Genomic DNA, 13,228 nt, shown 5'->3' with positions numbered 1-13,228 from the left:
CACAGATGCTGACACCAAAACAAGCAGCCACTCAGTAACCCAACACCCCCCCCAATCCCCCCCTTTCCCCTCCCCCCCCCAAATACCCACAAAAGGGTCACCTCACCCTGGGCACAGAGAGAACTGCTCCTGTCTGTGCTCCTGCACTCTGAAGATGCCGGTGACAGGTGCTGGCGAAACGTTAGGAAACAAAACTTCAAGACCACGGCCACACAGCCTGGAAGACCCACACCAGCCTTCATATGCTGTCCGTGAAAGCCTTCGACAATCCAGTGCTATTCCTATTAGATTGAATCCCATTCTTGAGCATACCTTTTTATACATAGTGCGAGGTTGAAGTATAACAACAACCACCACCACAACCACAACAACAATAAATGGATTCAAGCATTATCACCTCTTTGAAATGACACAACGTAAGAACTATTGGTTGACAAATCAGTCACCAGCAGATAGAACACGTTTTCATCCATGACGAAAGAGGCCCATAAAATGGAGCAGCTATGACCTGGAGAAAAGGAAACATCAGGCAACCTTTGGAGAAACGCATGAAGGGAGGTCAGATGCACCCACCCCAAAGGGTTGCCACTGGTTCCCGAACTCTCTACAGCAGCCCAGGCTTGAAGAAACTACCCAGAGGGGAAGGGAAAGGCAACTTTTAAAACCAGAGAAGGACCTACTAAATATAAAGTCGCATACTGTCCTCTTATCTTCCTTTAAAGAAGGACTTGCCTTCACAACTCCATCTAAAAAAACAGGAGAAAAACAGACTGAGTTCTTCCTTCCCTGCGCGTACACTCTCCATTCATGGTGGCAAAATGCTGCAATGTTATTTTAATTACATTTAGATGCAAATTAAAGCACATCTGATCAGATCTTGTATAGTATCCAATCCAATCAAATTCTTGTCTTGGCTCCACCTATTTCTTTGTCCAAGCCCTGCACATTTCCCTTTGCTTTGTTTCTTTGCATATTACAGTTATCTATTGCTCAATAACAAAAGTCTTGAAAAATGTTTTCACAGGTCATCAAAGATATTCTGGTCTCCAGACCTTGAAACAAAATATAATACAGATATTAGACAACAATGACAAGCCATTCAAATATGAACGGAAAAGCACTTTTGCATGTATCCATCTCAATTACTTCACTGAGATCTCCCCCAGATTCTATAGATTTCAAATTATGCCAGTTATGTGGATCTGCCTTTCTGGATCCCGTATCTCTGAACTCTGTTCATTGTATGGGACAATGGAAGAGCAGTGTCCCTCAGGCTAAACCCAGTTCATTTTATACAAAGTCTCCACTACGTTTAACACAATACCTTTGCAAGTTATAAGAAAGAATTCCCCTTGCTGAACGCCACCACCAATGGCAATCACATATTCACTATCGTTTCCAGGGAATAATACTGGAACCAGCTTCCTCACACAGACGTTGTTCAAGATACGTGTCCACAGTTCTAAAGGAGTAGCAGAGTGAGAAAGGGCAGGTCTCGGGAAGCTGTCGTTACAAGATGTTTCCAAAAAAGAAACCTCACTTCTGCCATTACCAAGAAACCTCTTGCTTTTTGCAATGTGCTTCTTCCCTCTAAAAGGGACGAAGAGCACGACCAGTAGCAAGGTCGAGAGACTCAGTTACAGCAGCAATGGAGGCACCCTTGGAAGAGCTGAAGGACCAAGTTAGGGACAGATCACCATGGAGAAAATCTATGTGGTCGCCAAGCGCCGACAACAACTTGATGGCACATAATCACTCAATTAGTCCTTCCCTCTAAAAATTTAGTCTCTTCATTTATACATCAGAATTTCAAAGAGTTCAAGCTCCCCATGATTGCAAACGTGCTAAGGCACAGAATGCTCTGTGATGGAATGGAATTATGAAGGCCAGGTTCAGGGAGATAAGCGTGTTCTTAGTTCACCCGAGGAGTGTGGGAAGATCAAGAGGATGAGGCTGGCACCTCCCTGAGGAATTCAGGGTGTTGTGGCTAGCTAGCTTAGGAGCTAGATTTCAGTCTGGGGAGATTTTCTGTATAGAGCAGTGTTGTCCAAACTTGGCCACTTTAAGATGAGTGGACTTCAACTCCCAAAATTCTCCAGCCAGCATTCTGGGAGTTGAAGTCCACTCGTCTTAAAGTGGCCAAGTTTGGACAACACTGGTATAGAGGTTATAGCTAATAAACACAGTAGAACTGGATTTGTATTGTCTCTTGGAGTTCTTTGGGCTAAACCTGACATGCTCATAGCTGCCTTTGGGTATCTCCAGCCAGCAGAAGCAGCAAAAGAACGCCTAGAAGCTGTGACTTTTTAAAGTTTTGATGCCTCAGTGGAAATCTCTGGCTTCTCTCTTTCAAAGAAACAAAGGACTTGGAAAACAAAGACACGCCAGGGTTTGTGGTGCTGGCATTGGAGAAGGAAAGGAAAATGGACTTCCTGCTTTGCACATCACACGAAACCAGCGCTTCTCAACGTTGGTAACTTGAAGTCCACCCATCTTCAAGTTGCCAAAGTTGAGAAAAGCTGCACTAAACAAACCATGGAAGGAGTTGCTGGAGCTTTCATGTTCTCCAAGAAGCAGGTAAAAAGGTGCAGGGAGAGGGCTTCAGTCACACAGTTACAGCCGTCATATTGACTTTTTGATTACCAGTCCCTCTGTGGAGACCCCTGATTGTTCCTGCAGAGAGGAGCAGCCAATTAGGAAAGGTGAAAGAAGCTGGCAGCGGCATTCATTTTCCTGACTCGTCCCACGCCAGCTGGTAGCCCAGTCTCAAGCCAAAGCTAAGGCTGCAATCTAGGCCATTTATTAAGAGGTAAGTCCCATGGGATTCAAGAGGACCTACTTAAATAAGGGGAAGTCACATTTCCACATGTAATTATAGGTCGTTCAGTTTCTAGAATCTTAATAACGCTTGGGGTAAAGGGGGAATGCGAGGAATCAAATGGGTTGAATAGACTCGCTGGCAGAAAGCTTTGTTTCTGATTGATTATGGACCTTCCTGGTAATGCCACACTGCCAAAAACTCCTGGGAGCGTAGTGCAGGTGCAGGTGGACCTTTGGCTTTTTTAGGCTCACGTACCAGAACCTTTGGTCGCTTGGTGCAAAATAGGATAATGCCCTGTAAAGTAATAGACCAGTTGGTTTTGTCGGATGAAGAGAGTGCTTTCAGTAGCAATGGTGTCTACAATGGAGGAGGAGAATTTTCCCTGCGGGCATGAAATGGAGCCGATCCAGCAGCTGTCAATGCCCACCTGTAGCAGAACAGGAGACAAAAGGCACAAGCCGTGTGCTGAGCAGAGATGGGGGCATCTCCAACTGGGGAAAATGCATTTCTTTGTATTGTCATCCACGTGGGCAGCAGCCTGTAACCCTCCAGAGGTGTAGAACTAAAACCTTCATCAACATTGTGCACTGGCCTGGTTGTCTGCAGTGGACAGGAACTGGAGTTTAGCAACCTCTGGAGGGCCATTTTCTACTCTAGTAACAGGATGAGTTGCTGCTATGTTTAACACCTCTCAGGGACTTCTGGACCTTGTAGTTTGCTACTGATAGAGTGTTGTGAACTTTCTACCCTCTGATCACAGAACTACAGTTCTTTAAGCTCCTGAAAGGGAGAGAATATTTGAAGATGCTTGAACACAGGAAATCTTAAAATCTACATGGCTGAAGTGCATTCCCATGTGACATAAGGCCAAGGGCAGGATGAAGACACTTTTCTCCTGTGTATCATAACTGTATGAAGTAACATATGACATTTATACTCAGAGCTATTATTCATGGCCACAGAAAACAGATGGATATTTTAAGAAGAATGCTTCCTGAGATACATTCGCTCATAAGAAGAGAAGCCCTCCAATGAGCAGCCCCACATTATTTGGAAGCTAACAAAAAAGGAGCCAAACTCATACACAAGTTGGACGATTTGACCATCATGTAAGGCTTTGACATTAAAACTGGTTCATTTTTAGTAGGGCCACTGGTCCATTTAGGGCAGTATTATTACCACAAATAAAATGAAACAAATGAAAATGTGTGGGAACTTGGTCTAGTCCTTGGGGATTCTTGTTATCCTTTGACCTCAGTCAGCTCCTCCTAGGCTGAAATGCACAATTCCTGTCCTAAGAACAGCAGAAAAGACACTTTTTCCTGCATATATTCCGGGTGGACAGGACCTGTCCATTTCTACCTCATAAATTCTGTAAAGCACCCCGTACACTAATGACACTAAGAGGATTAGAAATCAAAATATTAGGTCAGCTAAGCTGTTCATTCCTGAATGCCCCAAAAGCTGGAAGAAGTAACTGAGTTATGTAAGGAGTGAATGACTCTCCCACGGGTCAAGAGTGTGTTAGGGGAAGGGTCAGGTTCTTCAGCATTTTGGTTCAAAAGTTGTATGCTATCCCACCATTGTTGGCTCCTCATGTGGCTGGCAACAGCCGTCCCAAACAAGAACATCTTTCCCAACTTAGCCATCCAGCCTTTGAACTGCAGATACCAGGGACGTGATCTGGGACTGCCCGCTTGCCACCCCTGCCACGTTTAATCCTCTATTCGCAACCCCAGAGCTGGCAATTTTATAACCCAGCTTTGGAAGTCATTGAGGGAACCCCAAATGGGACACCAGATTGTAGTCATTTTTCTCCCTATTTACCTCTATTGGGTGGTACGTTTCGAAGGCTGTATCTGAGATGAGGACAACTTTCTTCTCAGGGATGCCTCCCAGGATAAGCACAGGCGCTCGCTGGTAAGTAGCCCACAAAGGACGCGATGGGTCTTTCAGAGATAGGATACCCTTCAAGATGTACAACTGTACTCAACAAGAGAGGGGGTTAAAAGACATTGCTCAGTGTTTGCCCATCAGCACAAAACCTTTGATTCCACATGAAGCAGGTAGAGTTTAGCTGGACCATACCGCTCCTCACTGCGGGCTGTAGAGTAAGCAGCAGCTCACCTGCACCTACTTTCTGATGGGTTAGTTTTCTACATGCAAGGAGAGGTTCTTTTTGTTCTGGGATGGGAAGATTCAGGGCATTCCCCACTGTGCAGTTAAGCACAGGACAAACATGCCTTGGCAACCCTTTTTCTTCTGCATGATATTGTCTTCATCTCCCCTCTGTTTCCAGCATACTCTCCTCCAGGGACGCTCTGTTTTGGCAAGCCAGAGTGTCTGTCTCATTCACATCAGCCTCATTAGCTGTACCCACCACCTCACAAAATCCACAGGTCAGCTGCCCAGCGGGCTGTGGTAAATTGGGAAGACCAAACTGTCCACCTTCCAGAGTAGGCTGATCAGCTGTGCAGTGGGCCCCAATAAGTAAGCACTCAAAACAAGGTCTCTGGACAACTGATCGATGGATGTCTGGTAAAGCTGAAGAGGATTCGCTGCCCAGCAGGCTTGTTTTTAGCATGAGGTTAGCACTCTTTGCAATAAATCTACTGTCAAAACAATGTTCCTGGAAAGATGATCTGCAGGACTGGCTAGGCTGCCTGGTAAAGCAAAAGGTTCCTCTTTACCAGGCAGCTCCCCACCCCATTAATCATCTGGAGCAATGTTTCTCAACCTTAGCAACTTTAAGATATGTGGACTTCAACTCCCAGAAATCCCCAGCCAGCCATGCTGGCTAGGGAATTCTGGGAGTTGAAGTCCACATATCTTAAAGTTGTTAAAGTTGAGAAACATTAGTCTGGAGGGTTTGGAGACCTACCAGATTTTGCATGATGGCTAAAACTGTGAGCCTAGCCATCCGTGAAAACCACAGCAATACTAGGACTGGCAGATGGTATTCCATCGGCTGGCAAGAAGCTGGGAGGGCTGCAAAGCTGAAAGGTTTAATGAATGGCTTTGCTTAACATGGCCCTTTGTCTACCTGAAATCAATGCACCATCACCAAGTGGCAAGCTAGGAGGGAAGCTATAGATCAGGGTAGAGCTCAGTGGTGGAGGCACCAAATTGGATGCTGGTTTAGTTTTGTGCCAGTTTAAGAAGCACTTTAACTGAACTTTAGGGAAAGGCCCTGAAGTCACAATAGTTAGTTTCAAGTTTTTAAGAAAAGTGGAGAGATCTTCTGCGTGAAGACCCTTCAGAGGAAAGTGCCCAGTCACAGAAAGATTGGCAAGCCTATAGCAGTTTCCTTAACTGTGGCTCCGCATCTTCCTTTCTCCAGCTGAACGTTTCCAAAGTAACTGCTGGATCCACAACTGAAAGGGGCTGCAGGCATGACCTCTGGCCAGGGGAACCTGAATATGTCTTTGCACTGTAGAACACAAGCTCACTTATTAAGGCCACTGACTCATCTCTAGCATTGTATGCCTCCTTTCACAATCCCTAGACCCCAGCAAGTCACCTTTTTCCCAATCCTGAATTTCTCCGTTTTCTGGGCGGGTTCCATAAATCCATTAATATTAAAGTAGAACCTAGGAAGAAGGTAAAAGAGGAAGCATGTGCTTATGAATATTTCAGGTACAACATTTATGGATAACTTGTCTGCCAAAGCAAATTATACTGTATATAATACTGCACATATACTGTAATATGAAAGTTGGGTCAGAGAGACCTGCAACAAAAGGAAAAAGAAATGGGGAAGGCAGAGGGAAGTCAGCTAGTTCAGAATAAAATTATCTTATGGCCACTGCAGGAGACATTCTGGAAAGGGAGAAATCAAAAGGCAACTGGAACTAATTTCCTCGTTGGAAGAGTTTAGCAAAGGGAAGTCTAGAAGACAATCATCCCCAGCCTCTTCTTACCTCCTATTGTCTATAGGGAGGCCAAGGCCATTGCTCTTCACCAAGACTTGTGTCACAACGCTGCCATTCAGGAAGGGCATGGGGGTGAGCCAAAACATCTTGCAAACTTCCTCACTATCACAACCTTCTGAATTAGGAGAGACAGAGAGTAACAGGTCACCCAGGCTGAGGTACTTGCTGAAATACCTACATGAGCAGAAATCTACCCTGTGTTACCAGACAGAGGAATTATTTTTATATTATTTTCATATGGAAATATACATCAGCAGACTACTTGCTAGAGGCTTGTGGCAGACACGTGTGACATACCAAGTAAAGTCATCATTTGCCTTAATACTGGCTGGTATCAGGGTGTATATTTGTTTACATATTTATTTATTTATTTATTTATTTATTTTACTGCCCAGCTCCCCCTGGACTGTCAGAAGTTAAACACCAAACTGCCTCAATACACAGTGCTTCACCTTGGTACCCATCCCAGCACCAGTATAAATTAAATGTTCTCCAGCACAGTTCTCTTTTGATCTCTTTTCTGGAGGTCAATCAGGAAGATCCCACCCCAAATCTCCTGGGCAAAGACTGAACAACTTAGTTTTCTCACGCCCCCCACCCCTGATTTCACAAAGGGGAACCCTCAACATGCTTAATCCGGATGCATACTGTCAAACAAATCCAAGAATCCAGTCCCATATAGATTTTGGAAAGGCATTTTTAATGCACTCAGGATAAATATCTCATCTTGAAATATGTAAGTTAATTAAGGCAGAATCTCTTTGCAGTGCTTCCTTCCCATGGTCCCCAAATATGGGGGCCTCTTCTCAATCCTTCCCCTCCATTTCCTTCACACGGTCTCTCTCTCTCTCACTCTCATACACACACGCGCTGGATGGCTTAGTTCTATTCAAACCCAAGGGTCTTTGAGCAATACTCTGAACTGTACTTGGAAACGTATTGTCAACCGATGCTGGTGTTAGGTGATTCTGGGTTCTCATCACTTCTACCATGTGCACCTCCCAGGCGGTCTCCATCGGCTACCCTACGTAGAGCATGTGCAGAAATCCACCCAGTTTCTGGGATAGTTTTCTTTGTTTCAATTTTGGGAGCAAAATCAAATGATACTGCTCAATCACTCCATGCCAGTGGGTTCTTTCCCCTATTCTCTCAGACACGCTGTGTGGCTTTTTTCATAGAGAGGGTTACCACTATAAAGACCTATGCCATCTGGATTCTCAAGCTGCTACCAAAACTTGTCAGAGCTAGCATCCTCTCAAGCTGCATAGACGTAGAAAGCTTTATATAAATATGCCAAGAAATAAATTCTTTAAAATATACACATTCTTCTTGGTCCCTTTGTTTTAAAACAATTTGCCCCTGGGAATTAATTGCCTTCTCACCTAACTAGCATTCTTCAATTGGCCCTTAATTAGTTAATTCCTATTTCCTGATAATTTAATTATAGTTTTCCTCTGTGCAGGCTGAGCCATTTTTAATTTAATTTTTAATTTACTTTTGCATAATCAAAATTGCAATTGCAAAATTGCGTTCACAAAAATAAAATAAAAGTGGGCAAAAGCAGGGGACGTTTACTGCAATAGGACGTACATCTGAGTAAATGTTAAAGAAGGATCGTGCCTCTGGGGATGAAAATTAGCAGATGAAATAGCAATAGTCTAAGTGTGGTACGCAATTGCTATTTTAATCCCACTTCTAGGTGACTGCAGAAAAATAGTGCTCAGACATGCATCAAAGAACTCTATTACACATGCAGTTACTCTCTCTTTGTGATTAAGACGTGGTGGTTAAAAATAATAAATAAACAAACAAACAAACAAACAAACAAACAAAACCAGTCTCGAGGGCGTGGGCCTACTGTTCCAGAAAGCAGAACATCACTAAAACAAAGGGAAAATTATAGCCCAACAAATACCTGCTCCCCACAATATTAGAGGCAGAGCTTTACATCATCTAGCAAATGAGTAAGGCAGCAGCTAGCTTCACATTCTGCATTTAAGCCATGGTTTAATAACTACAATTTGCTGGAATTACCAACTCCCTAAAGCAAAACCAAAGAGGCCATCTTATTTAGGACAATATGTGACTGAATTCACACATTGTTCTAGACCATGGTTTGTTTAACCACCATCTAATGAATATGATGCAACATACTAAGCCATAGACCTGGTATACAAGCTACAAATCTGGGTTTATACAACATGCCAGTCCAAAAGGTGTGAGCCCTGCCACCTAGCCCGAGCAACAGCTGCAGAGTCACTCTGAGCATACACCACTGGAATTGGGAAGGAAGATTTCCTCTGAACTGGATCAGATGGGTCCCTCTGCTTTTCAAAGGCCTCTGACACCATTAGCAACACGCCGCCTATAGACAGGAATGAAGACCTTCCCATTTCCCCAGCCCCACAGCCTCTACAAATGTGCTGAAACACTCCTTGCAACAAACCCACCTGTCACCCGGTAAGGAGCAGCCTTCATTTCAATCCGTAACCTTTCTTGTTTTTGGCGTACGGCATTGACGGGTTCTTCAAAACTGACTGTCACAACTGGTCTCAATCCACTGTAGTGGCCCACCCGAATAGCCATGTCTGTAGGCTGGAAGGAGAAGGGCAGCTGGTCTCTCACAGAGCTCTTCTGAGCAAATGAACTCAGGGGACTGGCCTGTGCCGGCTTCCCACTGCATCCAGAGGCCCACTAAAGATGTAATCCGCTCTGCCTCTCTCCCACAACAGAAGTGGGGCCAATTCAAGGCAGTTGTTTTAAGGTAGTTTAGATTTGCTCTGCAGGGCTAATCTGCAGATTGCCAAAGCAGGAACAGGGCCTTTACAAGCCTAATCCCTCTCCTCCTGTCTGTCAATAAATGTTTTCCAGTTACGCACACGTTTCATCCTTACCCGAGAGGTGCAAGCCAGAGCAATTTTCAGGTAGTATGGAAATCCATAGTAATGCTTTAAAAAGAGAAATAGAGTTATTTTCAGAATTCTTTTCATAGACATAACACATAGCCCTTTTTTCATAAGACGAGTGAGATCTGTTATCAGCTAGATCTCCAGTGAGCAATTCCCCAAACTTTTGATGCATAATGGTTAAATCAAGAGCAGCCTTGGAAAAAAAAGCATTTATTTTGTAAGGGAAACCCATGAATGTCTGACAGTACAAGGTTTGTGCAAATTCCTAAGATGGCAACTACCAGAACTAGACATCCAGGTTTGTGTGCTGCTGACTGTAACTGGTGAGCCACTCAAGACTGCAGGATTATCCTACCTCACTGGGCTACTCTGTCAAAGCTTCTACATCAAGTGACTATCAGCCTTAACTTTGTCTGCTAGGTTTGGCTCTAGAAGCCATGTTCAAACCTTGCATTAACCCTTTGCTTATTTAAACTATGGCTTACTGAAGAAATCACCACTGGCTGAGTTCTCACAGAGCATACAAACCAGAGTGGCTAGGTTCATACAATACAGAAAGCCCAAACCCAACACAACATGTGATGGCGTAACACAAGGTATGAGCCCAGTCTGTGACAATCTGTGGCTTGCCAGCACACCTCGCCCCTCAGGTCATGGTGCTGATGGCCAACAATCTGCCTCGCCTCACTGCCAGCTCTCCCAAGTCACCTGCAGCCTAGTGTCACAACCGCTCTAGCACAAAATATACGGCTGCTTAGTGTCAGGCCCAGCCCAAGATCAACAGGGAAACAGTCCAACCAAGTTCAGTTCTTTTATTGCTTACACCATATAGACAAAATCTTGCCAGTACTATGCTAACCTAACAGATATATCCTGAGAGATTCTAGGGAGTGGCTATCTTAAGTTTCTTCTTCCCACACTCCTGCTCTGGACTGTGCTGTCTCTTGTCCTGCCCTCCTTCTTGGGAACCTAGATCTCTACTGCATTCCATCACACCACCTCCTCCTTCGTAGATACATTCCATCACATTTAGGAATCGTAACAGCATAAAAACATAAGCAGTACAGTGTTCTTCTGGATTGGACCCCTGGACCATCTAGTCTAGCAGCAACCAAACCCACTCGTTTCCCAGCAGATGGCCTCCAGAAGCAGTCCCACTGATCCACATGACTTCCATGAATTTGTCCAACCCTTTTTTGAAGCCAGCCAAGCTGGTAGCTGGCACCACACCTTGCGGAAGCAAATTCCAAAGTTTAATTATACGTTGCACAAAAAAATATTTCCTTTTGAGTGTCCTGATTCTTCCAGGGTTCATCCAAAATCCTTGCAGAACCTGGGAACAAAATGCCCTTTTCTTCTCTCCTGTCTTTCATACACTCAAAGGCAAGAGGTACTCACTGCATCTTTGTCGTTGGGGTCTATTGTTGAATCTATTAGTTCTTTGAAGACTGTGGCCACATTACGAACTTCCTCCTGATTGATGTAGCTCTTTCGGGCCCCTCCAAGCCTATCAATGGCGTTAAGTGCAGCATGCCATTTGCACTGTCTCAGCGAGAGGCAAAATTTCAATTGGAGGAGGAGAAACAGCAGGTTAGCCAGAAAAGGTTGCCACATCATGGTTGCTTCTTGTAAAAGAAACCTACCAGAAAGTGAACAAACCTGGCATTCAGATTTTCATTTTCATAATCCCTTTTCAAAGTCTTATAATAAACAGTAAAATAAAGAGAAGCTAATTATCAGCATTTTGGCTGGCTTGCTCAACATTTGATCACATTTAGCATGACTTAAAGAATGGTACTGAAGGGGCAAGGGCTAGTAGAGTATATAAGGGAATCAGATTTAAACCCCCATGAACTTTTTACATGTTTTACGACCGCATTGCTTAGCGATGGCAATTCCTCCAGTCCCGATTGCCATTGTTAACTGAGTCCCATGGTCATTAGGGAAGGCAACTTCCTGCCAGCTTCCCACAACCAAAATCAGTGGGGAAGCCGGCAGGACGTTGCAAGTCCCAGGCCTGCAGGTAGGTAAATAGCTGCTGCCAGGTGGGAGAGGGAGTGGGGCCTGGGTAGGGGTGCGCAAGAGGGTCGAAGAGAGTGCACGAGAAGTGTAGCACAGGGAAAGTGTGCGAGGGTGTGAGGAGGTGCGTGAGAAGCACCACACAAGTCAGGTAAGGCTGAGGAGGATGTACAGGAGCGCACAAGAGGTGCCGTGCAAGTTGGGAGGGTGGAGAGGGTGTGCAAGAGGTGCCACGCAGGTTGCAAAGGGTGCGTGAGGGTGTGTGGGGGTAAGCAAGAGGTGCTGTGCAGGTTGAGGAGGGTGCACGGGGGTGCAGCCCAGATCAGGGAGGGTGCATGGAGGTGCGTGAGTGGCCAGTGCAGCACGAGCACAGAGGGGCTGGGGGAGGGTGCATGGGTGGGGGCAATGTACCCCAGCAACTTGCAATCTTCCCTGCTGGCTTTCCCTTTGACTTTCTGGGGAAGCAAACAGGGAAGGTTGCAAATGGCGATCATGTGATCACAGGGCACTTGGCAACCGGTCATGTGTGAATAGGTTGCCAAGCACCCAGATTGCAATTGCGTGACCACAGGGGTGCATAACCACCATTCATTCAGGCTGTTGTAACTTTGAACAAATGGTTGTTAAGTTGAGGACTACCTGTAGCTACCTCATCCCTAGAGAACATACTCCCTCCTAAAATTGTAGGGCGCCAACAATCCTTTTCTTCTTACCAAGCAAAAAAGACCTGGCTCTTTTAGAGAGCATTGAGAGATTAGGAACAAAATCTGGAATTGTCTTTTAATTCTTATTTGTCTTCTGCTGTTTTTAGCCTTTTCTTGCCATAGTTATACTGCATGGTTATTGTTTTTATGTTCTTAATACCTGCATCACTGCAGAGAGCTTTCTCTCCCAACAGAATTCTTGAATTAATTTAACCTGATAGCATTCAGCATCAGGGTCATTATGCCAACACATATTGTACTTACTGTACTTGTGCTGGCACAAAGAACTAGCATGATATAAAAGGCCCAGTAGAAAATGTTATAAAGCTACGTATATGCTTTGGGAGAGTTCGTAAAGTTAACTTACACCTAAGTTTAATAAATGTGGAGCCACCGTAGCTGGGCTGCAGAACCACTAGGTGGCGGAAAAGAGAAAACCCTCTCTGCTGCCCTCCAGTGGTCGCCCGAGCTCGCGCAGCTCGGAGACGGGAGCGCTTACACGATGGCGTCACCGGGGCCCAGTGACGTCACCATGAGTCACCGACCACGCCCACTAAAATAGCGAACTCGTTACTTCGACGCAGTATCACGCTAAAACCATCTCCGCTGCCGCACTTCCTCCCTTAATGAGGGGATGTCCTGTCCCCCCAAGTAACCTCAACGAAGTACCGGTCAGCTCTTCGCGTCCTTCCCCACCCCACAAAACCTTCCGCGCAACGGGCTCCTCGGCGCGAGCGGTTAATTCCCTCGGCGCATGCGCCAAACCCCTCGAGCCAATCGGGCGAGGCGCGGGCCGGCCGCCGGCTTCGCACGCCGCTGCTAGGGAGACGCTCGAGTGACGGA

The 13,228-nt window shown here is 45.4% G+C and overlaps 1 protein-coding gene across 1 annotated transcript in view; it reads right to left on the bottom strand.

Moving 5' to 3' along the window:
* Positions 1-13,163, bottom strand: part of CATSPERG (catsper channel auxiliary subunit gamma) — a 33,271-nt gene extending 20,108 nt beyond the window's left edge. Inside the window, exons 1-11 of the mRNA XM_088139825.1 lie at positions 13,055-13,163; positions 11,061-11,301; positions 9,648-9,701; positions 9,204-9,348; positions 6,742-6,868; positions 6,342-6,411; positions 4,649-4,804; positions 3,077-3,248; positions 1,325-1,462; positions 681-746; positions 398-508 (exon numbers count right to left, since the gene is read on the bottom strand). Coding sequence (XP_087995951.1) covers positions 398-508; positions 681-746; positions 1,325-1,462; positions 3,077-3,248; positions 4,649-4,804; positions 6,342-6,411; positions 6,742-6,868; positions 9,204-9,348; positions 9,648-9,701; positions 11,061-11,279 — 1,258 coding nt within the window. The 5' untranslated portion in view covers positions 11,280-11,301; positions 13,055-13,163. The remainder of the gene's footprint in view (positions 1-397; positions 509-680; positions 747-1,324; positions 1,463-3,076; positions 3,249-4,648; positions 4,805-6,341; positions 6,412-6,741; positions 6,869-9,203; positions 9,349-9,647; positions 9,702-11,060; positions 11,302-13,054) is intronic.
* Between the last annotated feature and the right edge of the window lie 65 nt (positions 13,164-13,228).

Source organism: Python bivittatus, unplaced genomic scaffold (assembly GCF_059951505.1).
Source record: "Python bivittatus isolate LINGU-HERP-01145 unplaced genomic scaffold, Pbiv_v1 ctg000310_np1212, whole genome shotgun sequence".
In the NCBI taxonomy this organism is placed as follows: domain Eukaryota; kingdom Metazoa; phylum Chordata; class Lepidosauria; order Squamata; family Pythonidae; genus Python; species Python bivittatus.
This window is presented reverse-complemented; position numbering and strand designations above follow the sequence as displayed.